A 19003-nucleotide genomic window follows, 5' to 3' on the forward strand; every position below is an offset into this window, starting at 1 on the left:
AGCACTGCATGCTCGTCTAAGCAATGTTAGCCACATATAGAGTGTCACCTTGAGGGTCCCATGCTAAGAGCCCACTACATGTGAAAGAGTAGAAAATGGCCATACCTCCAGAAGTGGAGACCCTGTAGTATCCAAAAAAGGAGGTACCATACAGGCATCATCAAAGACAGAGGTTATCACACAGCCTGGTCCTAGATGTAAACTGTGAAGCCATCATTCAGAGCATTTGAGGCACTGCAGCTGCTTATGACCTCAGCAAGGTCACAGGCCTCAAATGGACCCAACCTGGACTCACACAATCACATTATACTTCCCCATGCCTACCTGCCTTGCTGGTCAATGTCTAACGAAGGTCTCCTTTTGCACAACACCTTTCGTACTACCTGCCTTTAACTATATGGGTTGTATGCCAATGTTGCAGTTTTGATGAAATGCAATTGAACTATCCATCTTTTGTCACAACCTTACAATGAAATTAATTATGGAACCTTCCTAACTTCCTCTGTAAAATGACATTTAAATTCCATTTAGTTTTTCCAATTGTTGCATCCCTAAAATCCTTAAAACACACCACTAATTTCCCAAAATGTTCTTGATGGATACACTGCAAGCTCTCTGTAAAGTTATTTTAAATTAGTGGCAAGTTAAATAAAACTTCACTCATGAAGTTGATTGGAATTAGGGAACTCCACACTTTATGAGACAGATGAAGTTTACTAACTTTACTTGAGGTGAAGTTTATCCTTTCAGGCCTTCCAGATGTGATGATTTCCTCATACAGAATGTTCCCACGTAGGTCATCCTCCAGCAACCAAATTTTGAGTGTGGAGGCTGTACATCCATCACCTCAGAAAAGAGGTCTGGCAGGGAGTGCTCTGAGCCAAGGGTCACATAAAGCTGTGAGCCAGTTTAGTTTACTACATTACATCCTTCTACTTTAAGTACCATCTAATTGATAGGTTTTAAAGATGAACTATGAAAAGTTGATTGAGTGTGCCTTAACATGTATCTTTAAAAAATCTACATATTTCTTCATATAGAATAACACTATGTGGACAATAATATCATAACCAGAATATCGACTGCACAGAATATTGAGGACAGATTATGAAATCCAAAATTGACCGGTAAGTAAGTATAGTTTTTCTATCTATTCCTCATGCCACATATGTGTACCTATGCAGTCACCACTAGGTAGTTATGGTTAGGACCATGTTTCCATAGAAAAATCATTTTTTGACTTGCTTATATCTTTGGCACCTTTGGCACCTTTGGAGAATCTTCACAAAAGTTTCCAAAAGAAGTACTCCAGTGATTCTTGTTGTGGATGTAAATTTTCGGTTTGGCACATCATTCCGGGGCCAAGAAAAAGGGTGGGGGGTAAAACAAATTATTTTCTCCTGTTAATTCCACAGGACCTTTGAACATGACTACAGCCTAAACCGCTGGACGGAATGACACAAAATTTGGCAGAAAGTTAGCTTTCAATACGCAGACCACATTTTCGCTTATTTGGTGCAAATCTGTCCATCTTCCCGAATAATGACGAACTCGTGCAGGGTAAGGCAGAGCTCTGATTGGCAGCCAACACTTCAGTGATGGCGGACATCTTGAGACACAGCTTCAGCATGGTGGTGGTTGGCCACAGGGCCTTGCCTGCGGCCAGGCCGTGTGGGCAACCCCGATAACCACCCAACCCAATGCTGCACACAGCCAGGTGTTGGCCGCAGAGCCTGGCCTGCCACCAGGCCCTGCAGCCAACCCCTAATACCACCTAATCCCACACTGTGCATGGCCTTTGGCCGTGCACATTGAGGGTTGGCCACAATGACTGCATCCATCCCCTATAACCACCCAACCCTGCACTGTGTGTAGCAGGAGTGGTACGTAGGGCTTAGCCTGCAGCCAGGCCCTGGGGCCAACACCCCTTACCACCCAACCCGATGCTGCACACTGCCTTTGGTCATGCACAGTGGTAGTTGGCCACAGGTCACCAAGTCCCCTTTCTCTGGCCGATTTCAACCCCGGGGACCACATCCCCTGGCGCATTGGCTAAATATATTTTTTGGGGGGGAGGGCTGCCACATGGACCCCCCTCCCCATGCTGATCTCAGCCCGGGGACCCAATTCCCTGGCCTAAATATTTAATTGTTATTTTTGGGGAGGGCAACTTTGTGGTTCCCATCCCCAGGCTGATCTCGACCTAGGGACCCCTTCCTCTGGGGCCTGCCCATGTCACCATGTCACAATGTTGGGGACCATGTGGGGAGCTTGAAGGACCCTGTGGTCCCAGCCAGCTCCCCACCTCCTGTGGGAGCTGGCATTGCTGTTACAGAGAGGGAGTGGCTCCTTCTCTGTGAGAGCAATGTTTCCTCTTTTTTCCTACCTGCATCTCCACAGTCAGGGAAACAGACGAAATCTCCACTCTCATTAAGTGTATGCTGTTGACAACTCTCACTTCATCCGAGCGGAGTGTTTGCTCTGATTTGGTGGGAGCTGTCTAAGCTCCCGCTAAGTCACATCAGACAGCTATGTCCCAGGGGTAAAACAATGCATGCATGCACATTTCCTACACCTTCAGAGGCTAAGTAAGTCTTCCAAGGTTGTTTGTAGACCACCTGGTGCTTGTAGGATGTGCCATGCAAACTTCAAGGAGCAGAAGTGCACCAGAAGACTCTTTTGGAGTTCCTTCTGCAAGGGTGATTGGCAGTAAATGACGGTGAGGCTGCACTGCTATTTCCTCACAGTCACTAGAAAACTGCAGTTCTGGGATGTGGCAGTCCTGCCTGGATCATGAGTTAGTGCAGTCCTTTAGTAGTCTTCGGAAACAGGGGTTGTAGCCCATGCCAGGGCCAGCTGGGACATAGATGCAGCCCCCAACAGAGCTTTTAATAATTGGGCAGTTGCAGCCCTGCATGGCCTGGCTATGTTTTGGCAGATACTGACCCAACAAGGCCAATCAGGAATTTGACAGATGCAGTCCCTTGTGGCCTAGTCACAAATTTGGCAGGAGCAGCCCTAAATGAGCTAAACAGTAATACTGCATTATGCAGCCCCATGCAGTTCAGTCATAAATTCTGGAGATGCCGCCTCACATGAGCCAAATGAAAATGAAGCAGATGTAGCAGGTCAATTAGCAAAAACCAATCACATCATTCCAGAGTTGTGTTTCCTGTCTGGAACCATTGTGAGTGTCTGGGGTGCCCTCTGATGCCCACTTGCTCACAGATCACTCTTTAGCAGTTTGCTTCTAACAGTGCCCCAGTGCCACAAGAAATGCTCTCAACTTCCACTAGGAACATCCTGTCCTTCTTGGACAGTTTCTGTTTATGCAGGGTAGTTGTACTTCTATCAGCAGGCAGGCAGGCTTCTAGGCACTTCAGGACAAGAAGAGAGTTCCTGAAGCAAGAGATCCAGACTTCACATGATGCCCCATCATCTCGGCGAGACTGGCTGTCAGGTAGACACAAGTTCTGGTTGTAAAACGGCCCTGTGAGTACTCTGCAGATCACTCTCTTCCTTTATTATAGATGACTTGGAACTGGAGCAACAACAATAAAGTAGAAGTAGGGTAGTGATTTCAACTTTTATACAGAACTGGCAGACAGGAGACATGGAACCATTGTGTGAACCTGTAGAGCTGGTTTTGGGTGGATCTTCCTTTGAGTGTCCTTTACAGACTACTCTATAGACACAATCTTTGATTAAAATTATGCTTCTCACAGCAGGGGTCTCTCCAACCTGGAGCACTCACAACTGGGGTACAAAGAGGCAATAGTTTTTTGTATCTGACTGTCATCAGCCCAAATGAAACACTATTCAGGGAAAGGCAAAAGCCCCCATTATGAGTTTGGTGGCAGCGGAGGACGCCTGCCAAACTCATCCCGCCATTAGGCCACACGGATGGCCTGAACCCCGTCGGCCCTTATTTGAGTTCCGCGCTGGGTCGGCGGGCGGAAACAGTGTTTCCACATGCCGGCCCAGCAGGAAACAGGGCCTTAACATTGCAACCAGCTCCTAATGGACCCGGCGGCAATGTGGCAGTGCAGTAGGTACAGCAGTACCCGTCACGCTTTCCATTGCCCATAATTCAGGCAGTGGAATGCGCAACAGGGCTGTGTATGGGGGCCCCTGCACTGCCCATGCCAAGTGCATGGGCTGTGCGGGGGCCACCCGAATCTCCCATTCTGCCAGCCACACCGCCATGGACAAGCTAGCAGGTGGGGACTCGTAATCCCCAGGGCAGCAATGCTTGAGGCACTGCCCTGATGCATTACAACCACCTGGACTGCCAGGCTGCAGGCTGGCTGCAGGCTGGCGGCAGCCTGGCGGTGTCGGAGGTTGGACCGTGGCAGCTCTGCCACGGTCATATTGTGGCGGTCTGACCGCCTTGACCGCGACGGTCCGACCGCCACAGTGACCCTGGCAGTCTGGTGACCACCAGTGTCATAATCAGAGCCAAAATCTCACCTAAATCCTTCCCTACCTTTAACAACAGATTCTGCAGTCCCACCCCAAAATCCTACTACCCAACCAAATGCCAGTATTTCTTAGGCCTATCCAGCAGCACCCAGCTAACCAAAAAGCTTTATGGAATATCTCAATTAATCCTGTCTTATATCTCCTCAATTCAAGGTATGGGTCTCTTACTTCCAGCTTCAGAAATGTAAGAAGTAAACAACCAGTGTCTGAGTGCAAAGTCCTCACCCTCCATTTTATGCAAGGCCAGGATATTCAAATAGGATCTCACTGGCCTCCATCAGTCCAGCTAACTCACACAAAATGCAGGAACCACAAATTCCACACACCAAAATTCTTAAGGTACTTCGGAGGTTAGAGCAAACGAAAAGAAAGCCGATAGAAGCAGAACTTTACACAAGTGAGACAGATGTGCACACTGATTCATATAAAAATGTCTTGTCACACCACTGATTCTCAGAACATGGTATGCTATAATCACTGCTCTGTATTTTAAATCAAATGGCCATGGAAGAGTGAGGAATTGTATGCAATGGGCAGACTGCAAGGTCCTTGTTGTACCTTATAGTCTTGCAAGCAAGAGTGCATGCACAAGCAGCACATGTACTGTAGCATGCAAGACCTAAAAACAAAAGTAAAGTAAAAGCAAAACGCCAGCTGAAATAAATAGACACCTGTAAACAGTCATGACCAGGTGGAAAGATGCAACTGAAAGATTCTTTCTGGTAGTTCAGTAAATTCTAGAAAAACCCAGATAGCAGTCCTTGGATCCAATAAAACTATTTTTAACAGGTAAATTTGGAACTCCCTCAGGTATATAAGTTAATTTGTTAAAGGTGATGTCATGAAAAATAGTCCAAGTATCTATATACAGAAGTTTACTATGGTGTTCTTTTTTTCAGGATTTTCAAATTATATATTTGAGAAGACACCAAGAAGAAGTGATGGATTCATTTAACAATTCTCTGCCAGCTCATGTTACCTTCCTTCTGATTGGAATTCCTGGAATGGAAGCGAGTCAGCATTGGCTTGCACTACCACTGTGTTTGCTATATGTTATCGCCCTTGTCGGGAACTGCACCATCCTCTTCTTCATCTGGAGAGAGCAGAGCCTCCATACTCCCATGTACTTCTTCCTGGCCATGTTGTCGCTCACAGACCTTGGTGTGTCATTAACCACACTGCCCACAGTGCTGGGCATTTTCTGGCTCCATTTCAGTGAGATCATTATTGAAGCCTGTCTCATCCAGATGTTCTTTGTTCATTCCTTTGCGGCAATGGAGTCAGGTGTCCTTGTAGCCATGGCCTTCGACCGGTGTATGGCTATTTGCCTGCCTCTCAGATATGCATCCATCCTAACTAACTCAGTCATAGCAAAGATTGGTCTCCTGATATTAATTCGAAGCTTCTGTGTGGTTTTCCCTATTCCCTTTCTCACAATAAGATTCCCTTTTTGCAAGTCCCATCTGTTGTCCCACTCATACTGCTTGCACCAGGATGTAATTAGGCTTGCGTGTGCAGATATAAAAGTTAATAGTATATATGGCCTTGTTGCTGTCCTTTTCACTAAGGGTCTTGATTCCATCTACATTCTGTTGTCCTATATAATGATCTTAAGAGCTGTCCTAAAAATTACCACCAATGATGCACGGCGTAAGACTTTCAGTACATGCATCTCTCATATCTCTGCGGTCCTCCTGTTTTACATTCCTCTAATTGGTTTGTCAGTGGTCCACAGGTTTGGACGGCACAGCTCACTACTAATTCCCATTCTCATGGCCAATATATACCTTTTAGTTCCACCAGTATCAAATCCAATTATATACGGCATAAAAACAAAGCAGATCCGCACAAAGATACTCAGAATATTCCTACATACCAAGATAAGCTCCCAGAGATCATCTTAGATGGCATCAATTCTTTCCATTTTCCTGAGTGAACCATGCCACCATTAGAAGAACACCAGATTACCCTCAAAACCTTGGTTACATGATCACAAAATGAGACTATAATATGCTGTTTATTTCGGCCGGCACAAAAATCTGCACCACTCTAAGCCAAGGTTCTCATTGGCCACAACTGCTGCAAGTGATGTACTCCTTTAAATTAGGAGGGTAATCATGCTTAACGTATTAAGATAAATCATTTCCCGACAGGTGTGTCTTTTTCTTGAGTGTGGTTGATGGAAAATCCACCTAAGTGTAACTGCTATGACAGAGGTGGCATTGAAAGCTCCAGATGAACTTCAGCACATTATGCAAGTGTTGTACACTGGTTATTAGCCATTCACTCATTAATGTATTGCAAACCCTCCCATCAATTAATGTAACAAAAAATAGGACTCTTGTCAAATGCGAACCTAATCACATCAAGGTATCTTCCAAGATTCTGGTTTATTATTGTGATGAAGCAGTTTCTGCCTTGCTCAGCCAACCTTTTTCCATTGATCTGACATCCCCAGCACTGTGGCATGCTGACATTGTGCATCACCTCACTGATACTCTCTGAGCATAGAAGTGTGGCATACACGTATACCCATAACAACATACCTTCTTCCCAAAAGGTGAAGGAAAATGAGACACATATGCATTACTGTAAGAGGGACCAACTAAAAGCCCAGTAAAATACTAGGCAAACTGACCTTGGAGTATCATACTTACATTTTGACGACTGTTATTTACTGAGCAACACACTAAGGCTTGTAGTGTTTAAAATCATTTCAGACAAGGTCTCTTATTCTAGGGTGCTGTCCACAGAAATCCAATATTAGCACTTCGAAGAAAGCTAAAGAAAACATTCTAAGCTTCATAAAACTCAAAATAAATAAATAAATGCATTAATTCAATTACAATTGATGAGATACAATTCAGTGTAAATGCACTGTATATGTACAGTCATTTTTTACTTCTTATCCTTGTTTTTGTGTCAATAAACTATTGTGAAAAATAACTCTACAATACTACCACTTTTTTGCCCATCCTAGGTCTGGGCATATTGATACGGGAAAACTTTAAATCACACATTTTCATATGTCACTCCATATAGAGATCAGCGGGATGCAAGTCAGCCTGGGTCCTGATCCTATTGACCAATTGTTGGAAGCTGGCTCTCTTTATGGTGCACTAACTAGAAGTACACTGTGCAAAGAGTCTAGTGGATTCGCCAATTGGTTTGCAGAGGCAAAAGTAGATAGGACCAATGATCTGTTTTGTGGTAGTGTGGGTGAGCAGTAGGCCAATCAGAGGGTAGTGCTAAGCATTTGCTGTACTCACAGAGGCAATAAATGAGGCACACACTCAAAGAATAAAGCTGAGACCAAGTTAGAAAAATAGCAATTATTTTTATATATGTTTGAAATCCCAGGAACTTTGTAATCAGGTAAGCACTTTTTCAAGCACTTAGTGCATTTCTCAGTGTTCTTCAATGTTAACCTATGGATGAAAACAATGTTCAGCAAACACAGCTTAACAATGGCTTACGGGGTCAACCTCAGAGTTAAGGTAAGTACTAGGCACTGATCAGAACCACACCAGCAGGTCGCTCCGGACAGCACTGGAATGGCCAGGTGCAGGGGTGCAGTTGTAGTGAATCCAATTTAGCTTTTATTGGAACTCAGGAGATTAGCTTAGCCTTTGGCTTTCAGGCCTGTGCCCCATCACCTAGTGACTTTTAGCCTACTTAGCTTGTGCTGATTTAGCACATTTATTTTATTATTTCTTTTAAGATGGCTGGCACTGTTTATAGTTAGAAAAATGTTTTAATTTGCATTATCAGTTCCACTTTGTGCAGGCATCACTATCAGTATCATAATCAAGTGGTGTACATAGGTTTTCAGATCATGTCCTTTTCGCACTTAAGTGTGACATGAACAGAATCTACACTTGTTGGGGACTGTTTACATAATTAATGCTACAAGTCTGCTTCTTATCTATTGTGTGAGAACATACCTGCATCAGGGGTTCTACATGATCTGTATAAATACATCTCACACAGACAAGGTTATCAAAGGGATTCCTTCCAGATGCCATCTATGCTGCACATCAACTCACTGCAGAACTCAGCCTTCATGTCACACGGAGTCTGACCTAGATACCTCATTCCAAGTTAACAAGGGTTGGGGGGCACATCTCATGGACATGGTACTGGCAGGTTATGTTTATCACACCTATCTCTCATTAGGTTAGAGATTAGGTTCTCCTTGTTAGAGATTTTATATTTCATGTTTTTAACAAGATGGTAGGGGTCTTAGTATTCAAGACTTTCATCTTCACAATTATGCTTCTTTTATTGTTTGTTATCCTAATCATTGCAGCTCATGCATTTTACCATAGATTGCAGTCCTTTCAATAAATATATTGAAAACTTTCCTGCATCTCCTTCATTGTCTGTGCATGTTACTGAGACTTGTTGCTAACATGAGAAAAGGATAACTTCCGTTCAACCACTGAAAAAAGATGACAGAATACATACATTTCACATGTATAAAATAGCAAACGTACCGCGGCGGTACCAAGCTTACCGGTATTTAGAGATACCGCTTGCCTAACAAGAACATTCAAATTGATTCAATGGCACCCTACTACATGTAATACAACCCGTGAGATGAGGTGTTTTGTGCAAGCCACGCATCTGAATTCTAGGTGTTCCGATGGAGCGATGACAATTCCCCAATCCCAGTGAGGAGTAACATGACGGCAATGAAGAGTGCATTGCTCACTCACAAGTGCTCAAGGGGAAGGGGGTTTTGGGAAGAGAAAAGGAGAAAATGCCAGCTTCTGCTTCGTGGACTACAGAATCGGACTTCTGGACTTCTTGTTGGGCGTGTTCAGCGTCAGGACTTCTGATTTCTCAAAATACTGAGTTCTTGTTTTTTTAGGATTCTGGACTGCACAATAATGACTTTGTCAATACATTGAACTTGCATAAACTATTGTACATTTCATAATGTTAGTTATTGTTGACACATTGTGCATACGTTTCTATAAGGCTGAACAAGTCTCTTCCTCTTTTTACAATACTTTCAGAGTCTCTGAAGCAATGTCCAAACTCAAAAACAATCAACTTGACTAAAGGGCTTCTTTGTGTTCTGGCGTAATCTCTTGCCAATAATAGTTCTGATAAACTTGCTCTATTTTCAATCTCCTAATTCTCAGGGGGGTGCTTGTTACATGCCTTTCCTTAATGTCTGTTTAAAAGTATCTTGGATTCCCACCTGTTAGAAATGGGGTCTTTGGTTGACAGTCAGGTTACCCCCTGTTCAAGCAAGGACCCTCACTCTAGTCAGGGTAAAAGAGAATCACCCTCAGCTAACCCCTACTTACCCCCTTGGTAGCTTGGCAGAACAGTAGGCTTAACTTCAGAGTGCTAGGTGTAAAGTATTTGTACCAAAACACAGACATTAACTTAATGAGAGCACTACAAAATTACGCAACACAGATTTAGAAAAATAGGAAATATTTATCTAAACAAAACAAGACCAAAATGACAAAAATCCACAATACAAAGGTCAAGTTATCAATTAAAAATCAAAAAGAGTCTTTAAGTAGTTTTAAACACACACTAGCGCTGCTAGTGTGAAAATGTGTCTGTTGCGCGTCAAAAATAACCCCGCACAAGTGGGTGTGCGTCGAAAAGGGCTTGCGGTGCGTTGATGTCGCTCACGAGTGAGATCTTGCGTAATTTCCCCCTTCTGTCGAGTCGGCGTGCGTTTGTTCTTCTCTCCGCAGGAGAGCGATGCGTCGATTCGGTCCACATACGGGTCCAGGCAGGCCTTTGCGTTATTTTTACATGCACGCAATGGTTCACGTCAGAAATTCTGCCGCACGATGATCCGAAAACCATGCAGCACGGGGTGCGATCTACCAAACCCCGTCAGCGATGCAGCCCGTCGTTTGTCCAGCCGGGGGCATCAATTCTTCGGTCGCATTGCAGGTGAGTGTCGTTTTCAGCTGTGAACCCGGTGGCGCAACTATTTTCCTGGAGGTTGGGTTGAAATTTTCCCCGCACTGTTCTACCAGCTTCTCCTTTCAGGGCCACAGGAACTGGATGGGCACCACAGGGCAGAGTAGGGGTCTTTCCAGAGACTTCAGGTGCTGGCAGAGAGAAGACTTTGCTGTCCCTGAGACTTCAAACAACAGGAGGCAAGTTCTAAATCAAGCCCTTGGAAATTTCTTCACAAGATGGAAGGCACACAAAGTCCAGTCTTTGCCCTTTTACTCTGGCAGAAGCAGCAACTGCAGGATAGCTCCACAAAGCACAGTCACAGGCAGGGCAGCTCTTCTTTCTCAGCTATTCAGCTCTTCTCCAGGCAGAGGTTCCTCTTGGCTCCAGAAGGGTTTCTAAGTCTGTGGTTTTTGGTGCCCTTCTTATACCTAATTTCTCCTTATAAGTAGGCCTACTTCAAAGTAAAGTCTCTTTTGAATGTGAAATCCTGCCTTGCCCAGGCCAGGCCCCAGACACTCACCCGGGGGTCAGAGACTGTATTGTGTGAGGGCAGGCACAGCCCTTTCAGGTGTGAGTGACCACTCCTCCCCTCCCTCCTAGCACAGATGGCTCATCAGGAAATGCAGACTACACCCCAGCTCCCTTTGTGTCACTGTCTAGTATGAGATGCAACCAGCCCAACTGTCAAACTGACCCAGACAGGGAATCTACAAACATGCAGAGTCACATAAATGGTATAAGGAAGAAAATGCTCACTTTCTAAAAGTGGCATTTTCAAACACACAATCTTAAAATCAACTTTACTAAAAGATGTATTTTAAAATTGTGAGCTCAGAGACCCCAAACTCCACATGTCCATCCGCTCCCAAAGGGAATCTACGCTTTAATCACATTTAAAGGTAGCCCCCATGTTAACCTATGAGAGGGACAGGCCTTGCAACAGTGAAAAACAAATTTAGCAATAGTTCACTGTCAAGACATATAAAACACATTACTATATGTCCGACCTTAACCATACACTGCACCCTGCCCTTGGGGCTACCTAGGGCCTATCTTAGGGGTGTCTGACATGTAAGAAAAGGGAAGGTTTAGGCCTGGCAAGTAGGTACACTTGCCAAGTCGAATTTACAGTTAAAACTGCACACACAGACACTGCAATGGCAGGTCTGAGACATGATTACAGAGCTACTTATGTGGGTGGCACAACCAGTGCTGCAGGCCCACTAGTAGAATTTGATTTACAGGCCCTGGCACCTCTAGTGCCCTTTACTAGGGACTTACTAGTAAATCAAATATGCCAATCATGGATAAACCAATCAACAATACAATTTACACAGAGAGCATATGCACTTTAGCACTGGTTAGCAGTGGGAAAGTGCTCAGAGTTCAAAGGCCAACAGCAACAGGTCAGAAAAAAAGGAGACAGGAGGCAAAAAGATTGGGGATGACCCTGCATAAGCAAAAAAGTCCAACACCACCCAAACGATAAATCACGCTACTTCTTATTGTCATGAATTATTTAAAAGATAGAGCTCTTCTTTGTTTCAGTTAAGTGATTAATCTTTCTTTACCTTGAAATGAAGTTTCATGCTTGAAAAATTCAGAAGAACCCAAATTGGGTTTTTTCACCTTTCTAATTTTCTAACTTTTACAGGAAATATGGGATAGTCAGCAGAAAATGGAAGAGGAGAGCTGGAACTCTGCAGGAAGCCGACCGGAGTGCGAGGATCACCGGAACTTGACGGGAGGCTGTCCGGAGGACGAGAAATGCTAGAACATGACTGGAAGCTGGTTAGAGAACGAGGAACACTGGAACTTGACTGGAAGCTTGCTGGAGAGCAAGGAACTTGACTCGCACTGGAACTCAACTGGAGGTATGCTGGAGGACAAGGAACTCGACTTGGCCGGAAACAGATGAGCAGAGCATGAGGTACAGAGTCAAGCAAGGCCTCAGACTCGTAAGAATCCTTAAATAATAAAATGTGCATATGTGCCTTTTGGCAGTTGATTGCTTGTTAAGGAAAATAAGCAATTATCATCATGATTGTGGAACATGTTCAATACACATCACAATGTGAAAAGCACATGTTTTGGCAGTTACAGTTAGAGCAGGTGGAAAGGCAGTAGGTTGCTTGTCAAGGAAATTAGCAATTATCCTCCTGATTGTCTCACATGTTCAATACAGATCACAATGTGAACAGCACATGTTTTGGCAGTTGGAGAAGATGGGATAGAATGTGCATAATTAACAAGCATTGGTTATAATAAATGAGACATTTAACAAGCATTGGTTATTGCAAACTTTACATTAAAGGACGTAATGAATGTACCCAAATAAGTCTGGATGTTGAAAGCAACAGCATCTTACTGTCATTGAGCTCTTGGATATACTAGTGTACCCACAACATTAAGTCCCTTAAGTAATGATGGACCAATGTGGCCCAGGTTTGCCACATACACCCTACATCCTGGCATACAGGCTATGTAAATAGCTGATGTGCACACACTTTACAATGAGCTAGTACAACTTTACAGACGATTAGTACAATTTGTTATGCGGACCTGGAACACCGCCCCAGCACGGAGTGGTCACCAATTGCCCGATACTGGGATTAACCCACAAACAGTACATTCTATCATGGGCAAAAGTGACAACAAAATGTGAGAAGATTCCGTTCTGGATAGCATGGAAAACTAACCAGTTGGAAGCTGTGTTTCCCCATATGGGAGCCCAAGGTAAACTTAGAATTCTCATAGTGTGCTTGCCATTTGGACTGGTTCCCTCAATGGATCCCTGCACCACATGGGGTACAGTTTTTGCCGCAATTAACACTACCACACATGGTACCCCGACACTTGCCAATTTACCGGAAGTGCTAAAACAAATTCAAAATGAGTACGAGTGGCTCCAGCCCTGGATTTGGGTATGAAACTGATGCTTAACTTCGACACACTCTCCTCATTAATACTCAGTAAAAAGGGAAGCGGTAGCGTTGCTATACACCAAGGGCACCGGGAGATTCTACAGTTTGGAGAGGAACATCAACTACCAAAAATTATTTCCGACACCTATACTAGTATAGGACTGGATAGTTTGGGAATCAAGCAGAAGAAGTCTGAAATTCAGACTACCACCCCTAAGGAAAGGTACTAAACAAGTAAAAGAGGGTTAAAAAAAAACTGGGATAAACAAAAACAAAATAAGTCAGAGAGCAGACTCTCCACATCCGGAAAGCTGTGAAAGGAGACATAGGGGGTTATTCCAACTTTGGAGGAGGTGGTAATCCGTCCCAAATGTGACGGATTTACCACCAGCCGTATTATGAGTTCCATAGGATATAATGGACTCGTAATACGGCTGGTGGTATATCCGTCACTTTACCGTCACTTTTGGGACGGATTACCACTTCCTCCAAAGTTGGAATAACCCCCATAATCTCAGAAATAAACATTAAAGGCTCTTGACAGATAGACTGATTCATGCTCCTCTTATTCCCTTCAGAACACACCAGATAGATGTAGTGAGAGAGTGGGCTGGTCAGAGCAATGTCCTGACTATGTGAAACAGAAGAAAGACTTATAGCAGTCTTCAGACAAGAAAGAAGACAAGGGGTGTGGTCTGGCTACGATTGGAGATGGCCGCCTGACTCAGGAGCTCTGTGCGAGGACAGGCCCTGGGTGGAGGTGGGGGTAATGGGAGGCTACATATGGCCCCAAACAGAGCATTTCTGGGCCCTGCGGAAGATGTGAACTGGCAGGGGGCCTGATAGATGGACCCTTTCCCTTCCCAAATTGAGGTATCCTGTAGCGGCTCGGGGAGGTGCAGGGAGGTGTGATAGAGGCCTAGCTGTGGGATGCATACACCGGCCTAGTATGCCGGTCGGGCCCGGCTGAGAGGAGGAGGAGTGCGTGCTGTGGACTTGGCACCTCCGCCAGCCCTGGCAATAAATTAAGTCTGCTCCGCCACCACATACGGCTCCGAAGGAGGCCCCAACTGCCCTACAAAAGTCATTACGGGGCGATAGTAAGCCCGCAGCTGCCCCAATTGAGGAGGCTCAAATCCCACATGCCCGTGATACAGTGAAGGGAGGTGTACAAGCTGAGCGCAGTGGCATCACAGCGGTAGGGAGGACAGTGGGGTGAGGCGCAGAGATGGAGCCCTACCCCCCCCCCTTTTTTCACCAGTGTCACTGAGGAGAGCGCAGCCGGGGGCTCCCCCCCATACTGGATTCACACCTGAGTTCACTGCCCGTTTCCCCCACAAGCCTCATGGGGGAGACCCTTTACCCTTACTACAGAGCCCAGGAAGTAGAAAGGGGCCACTACGCAACCATTGAGGGACAGCAGGGAACACCCATATCAGGAGACAAGCATGCGACACACTGCAGACCTGATATCCCCCTTCACTTCCCCCTACTGCACCACGACACCTGAAGTAGGGGTCCTCCCCCCTCACCTTGTTCGACTGCATCCCCACTTCCCCTGTACTGTGAAGCAGTGCATTCTGAGTGAGGGTACTTGTGCCCGGGAGAAGCTATGGACTGTCACATACTCCTGCACAGGGGACGGGTCAGAAGCAGATCTATGATGGACCATTGTATATGCACCCTCTGTACTCTTCTTATTCCAGTCCCCCACAGGATCTAGCAATACCTAATAGTCCGAAGCGGTTTCTAACCAGTAAACAGTCCTGAGGGGTCACTTACATCCGTCCCGATCACCAATTCTAACAGGAGAGCATGAGCCCGGATTGCGAAAGGGGTGGCATGGACCAGAACGTGAAACAGAGAACCCAGAGGAAAGGACCCCCACCACCCCTCTTCCTTGACATACCGACACAGACAGCTTCACACGTAAACAGAGACAGTTCCCAGTGGCACCGGAACAGCGCCCCAAGCGGGCACATGCAGTGGAAGGGCCCCTACCAGACTTGATGCCTCGGGGCCAACAGTGCTAATTTACACTTCCAGAAACCTTGGCAACTTGGCGCCACAAAAGAAGGGACTGGCGAGGCCTCAGGGTGAGCAATAAGCTGCTAAGTCACTACCACCCCCACCAGCAACCTTGCAGTTTACAGCTTCAGGACTTCATAGATGTGAGAGAGACAAGAAGTACAGGCCTCGGTCACGACCTCCGTCACAATACACCCTAAGAAGGACCCTACAATCATGAAAGCTCCCCTCCCCCATTATGGAACCACATCTAACCCAAGCATATTGCCACCCAGATCAGAGACAAGCAGCACCTACACTGGTAACTCAGCCTGGAAATGCCCAATGGTAAATCTACTGGTAAAGCCTCTATTAAAACAGTGAGACAACTTCTCTTCTCTGAAGCCCCTCACTCGCCACTGCCAAGGGAACGCAGCCAGAGGCCCTGCCTAATACCACTGATGCACCAAAGCAGGATACCACAATGGAGTCTATACTCCAACAAATATCAGCAGTTGGTCAAAGATTGGAAGGAATGGACTAAAAAATATCCTCATTAGCGGAGGAGACAAAATCTATGCGAACAGACATAGCGGGTTTTCAAACCTGAGTTCTGGTTCTAGAACAGCAAGTCTCAGCTATAGAGGATCATCTAAACACCACACTGGACAGGGACCAGGAAATACTGTGCCTATGAAGCAAGCTTATAGACTTGGAAGACAGAACAACGTCTTTACTTGGATGAACTCTTGGCCCAAATAATGGACACGACCCCACTAGCCACACACCTGGAGCAAGCCACCAACCGACAGGACAGGTTACCCTCATTTGTTGCATCAGAACTACGAAAACAGAATAATACTGAACCCCACCGGAGGGGCAGGGACTCGGGGAGATCAGTATGAACTCAAAGCAATAGAGACCATGAGCTGCAAGCAGTGGCACACCATACTCAGACAAGTCACGCTCAGCTTATGAGGCTACGGAAACCAAACGGTGTTTGACAGATCATCAAGACAAGCCTGAATAGTGGGGACTGCACCCCGACGACGACGGACAGATGAGTACCGTACAACCTGTTACTGACTGATGTGGCTGAGTACTGTACTGTAATGTAATATACTGTACTGTAATGTTATACTCAGATTATTGTGCTGGCACAGTAGTAGACTGTGTCCAGTAACACTGCATTGAAGGGCTTGAATTCACTCCTGGAAAGCAGCCAGGCATTTTCTAACTATAAAGGCAGCAGCCCACTGAGTCTTTCCTCTCCTCTCCTACTACTTCTCTCTACCTTACCCCTTAGCCCATCTTTCTTTCTTTCTCTCTAACTTGCCGCCTGGTACATCCGCTATATGTTCTCATTAAAACTGTCACTAGCTCCACATAGCTCACAGCTCGTAGCTAATAGTTAACAGCTGACACTTATACAATAGGATACATTGTTGCGAGCAAATTATAGACTTGTATCAGCTATGCCTAACATCTTTTGTTTAAAGTTATATGTGTTCAATATTGTTATATTGCTGTAATGGTCACTAGCAATAGAGGCCCTCTGTAAAAGTTATAATGTTACCGTAGTTGCTCAATCTCATCAGAATTGTCTATTGTGGCTGCACATGAGATGCTTTCCACCACTCATCACCATGACCCTCTTCTTGCAGTAGTCGCTGCCTGTCACTATAAAATGTCTTGGGATGGGCGGGCTCCCCTTTCCCCCTCACACTTGGGAAGGGGAGGGGGAAATGTAACGGAATGGGAGCAGTAGTCGGAAGCATAAGTGTCATGACCCTCCTCTTTCCTTCCCACTGGGGACCGCCCCTTACCCCCCTCCCCTCCTATGACCGGTCCTGATTGATGATTGACGTTCAACGTTTGACGCTTGCTCCTATTTGTCCTCAAGGGGCGGCCCTCTGTGAGCGGCCTGTCTCCGCTCGGGGCTCCTCTGAGTACAACAGCTCCACAGGTTTGGACCCACAGTCCACAGACCGAATTCCTAGGGCCCTGCTCCTGCCCTAAGCAGGCAGTCCGGTGTCTATATCCCCCCCTCTTCTTCCCTCCCCACCTGATTGCTTCATCTGCTTCCTACTCATTCCCCCCTCCTCCTCTTATCTCTATTTTCCATACCTCCATTCTTCCTCTTTTCTCTCCTAGCCAGCCTCTTCTCCCTTTTTATTCCTCATCAATACTCCTGCTCCCTCTTCTTTCTCATCTTCTCTACCCTAATACACCCTACCTCTTAATAACCTCTCCAAGTAGGCACCTAGCACCCCCCGACTGTCTCAGACCAGTGTGTGGTACTGTCATTTAGGCTCAAGAACCATCTCTTCTCTGACACCGCATCCCCACACTGACCCAAGTCCCCTCTCCTCCCCCATCCAATACACTAATCACTCTCACCATTGCTGCCCGCCCCGGATCATCACCCCTGCACCCCAGAGTGACACACCCATCCGCTGAGGTTATGAGTAGCAGGGACCCAACCCATACCCGACCACTGCAGCTTATATCCTGGAATGTTAATGGTTTAACCCACTATGAGAAAAGAAAGAAGGTGTTATCCTACCTACAGCCAAAAAAAGCGGATGTGGCTCTCCTCCAGGAGACGCACCTCGAAGCAACGGAATCCAGTAAGTTACGCAGTGACTGGGTGGGGAGGACAATATTTTGTTGCTGTGCGACACCTATGTCACAAGGCAGCAGGACACTACAGAAATGCAGAGTGGCAATTCTAATTTGTAAGACACTCCCTGTGACGCTGATTAAAACATGGTTGGACCCTGAGGGGAGATATGTCTTTGCAAAACTGAAAATAGGGAAATCCGCGATATGCGTTGGCTAAATATATGCACCCACAGACCCCAAGAGATTGTTCTTCCCTCATATTAACTGACTTCTAACGGAGATAGGAGCCACACATAATATCATAGGAGGTGACTGGAACTAGGCCTGGGACGCAATGCTATACAGAACTGGGCCCATGGACATAGGTAGCAACCAGGACAGAGCCATTATTCCAGATGTGTCCTCAGATCATGGGTTAGTGGATAATTGGAGACTAACACACCCAGCCAATAAGGAGTATTCACTTTTGTCACCAGTACATCGTACTCAGTCCTGATTGGACTACTTCCTTGTGACACATAGCGTAGTGGCCCAGATACAGACTCTTGTATACTGGAGGGCGGTTTATCAGATCACTCTCCGATATTGTTAATAGTTAATGCAGGACTTACCTCTCCGGGCCAAAAATCCTGGCGTTTTGCTGTACATCGATACATCACACCCCCAGGGCAAAACACAACTGAAGACACACGTTTCCACTTATATGCAGGATAATAGAGGCACAGTCTCTGCTCAGAGGATTCTCTGGGCAGCGGCAAAGGTGACCCTGCGTGGAAGAATTATGAGAGATGCTGCGCAGGCCAGCAAACAACGATTGGCGCTCCAAGTAGAGCTAGAGAACAGGATCGTACCCCTCACCCAACAGTACATGGCACAGCCCTCTGTGCCATCCCGTCACTGCTTAGAACAGGGCTGTATGGCCCTCAATGAGATCTACACTTCCCAGGCCGAATATGCCCTACAACATATGCAAGGAAGGCACTACGAACAAAGGGAAAAATCTGGTTGACTCTTAGTGGCTCAGC

At 45.9% G+C, this 19003-nt stretch overlaps 1 protein-coding gene across 1 annotated transcript; it reads left to right on the forward strand.

The window, feature by feature from the left end:
- The first annotated feature begins 782 nt into the window (after positions 1-782).
- LOC138249452 (olfactory receptor 51G2-like) lies at positions 783-6386 on the forward strand. Its single transcript, XM_069203411.1, has 2 exons — positions 783-813; positions 5461-6386. The coding sequence occupies exons 1-2, from the start codon at positions 783-785 to the stop codon at positions 6384-6386; spliced, it is 957 nt and encodes a 318-aa protein (XP_069059512.1).
- The last annotated feature ends 12617 nt before the right edge of the window (positions 6387-19003 follow it).

This window comes from Pleurodeles waltl, chromosome 8, assembly GCF_031143425.1.
Source record: "Pleurodeles waltl isolate 20211129_DDA chromosome 8, aPleWal1.hap1.20221129, whole genome shotgun sequence".
In the NCBI taxonomy this organism is placed as follows: domain Eukaryota; kingdom Metazoa; phylum Chordata; class Amphibia; order Caudata; family Salamandridae; genus Pleurodeles; species Pleurodeles waltl.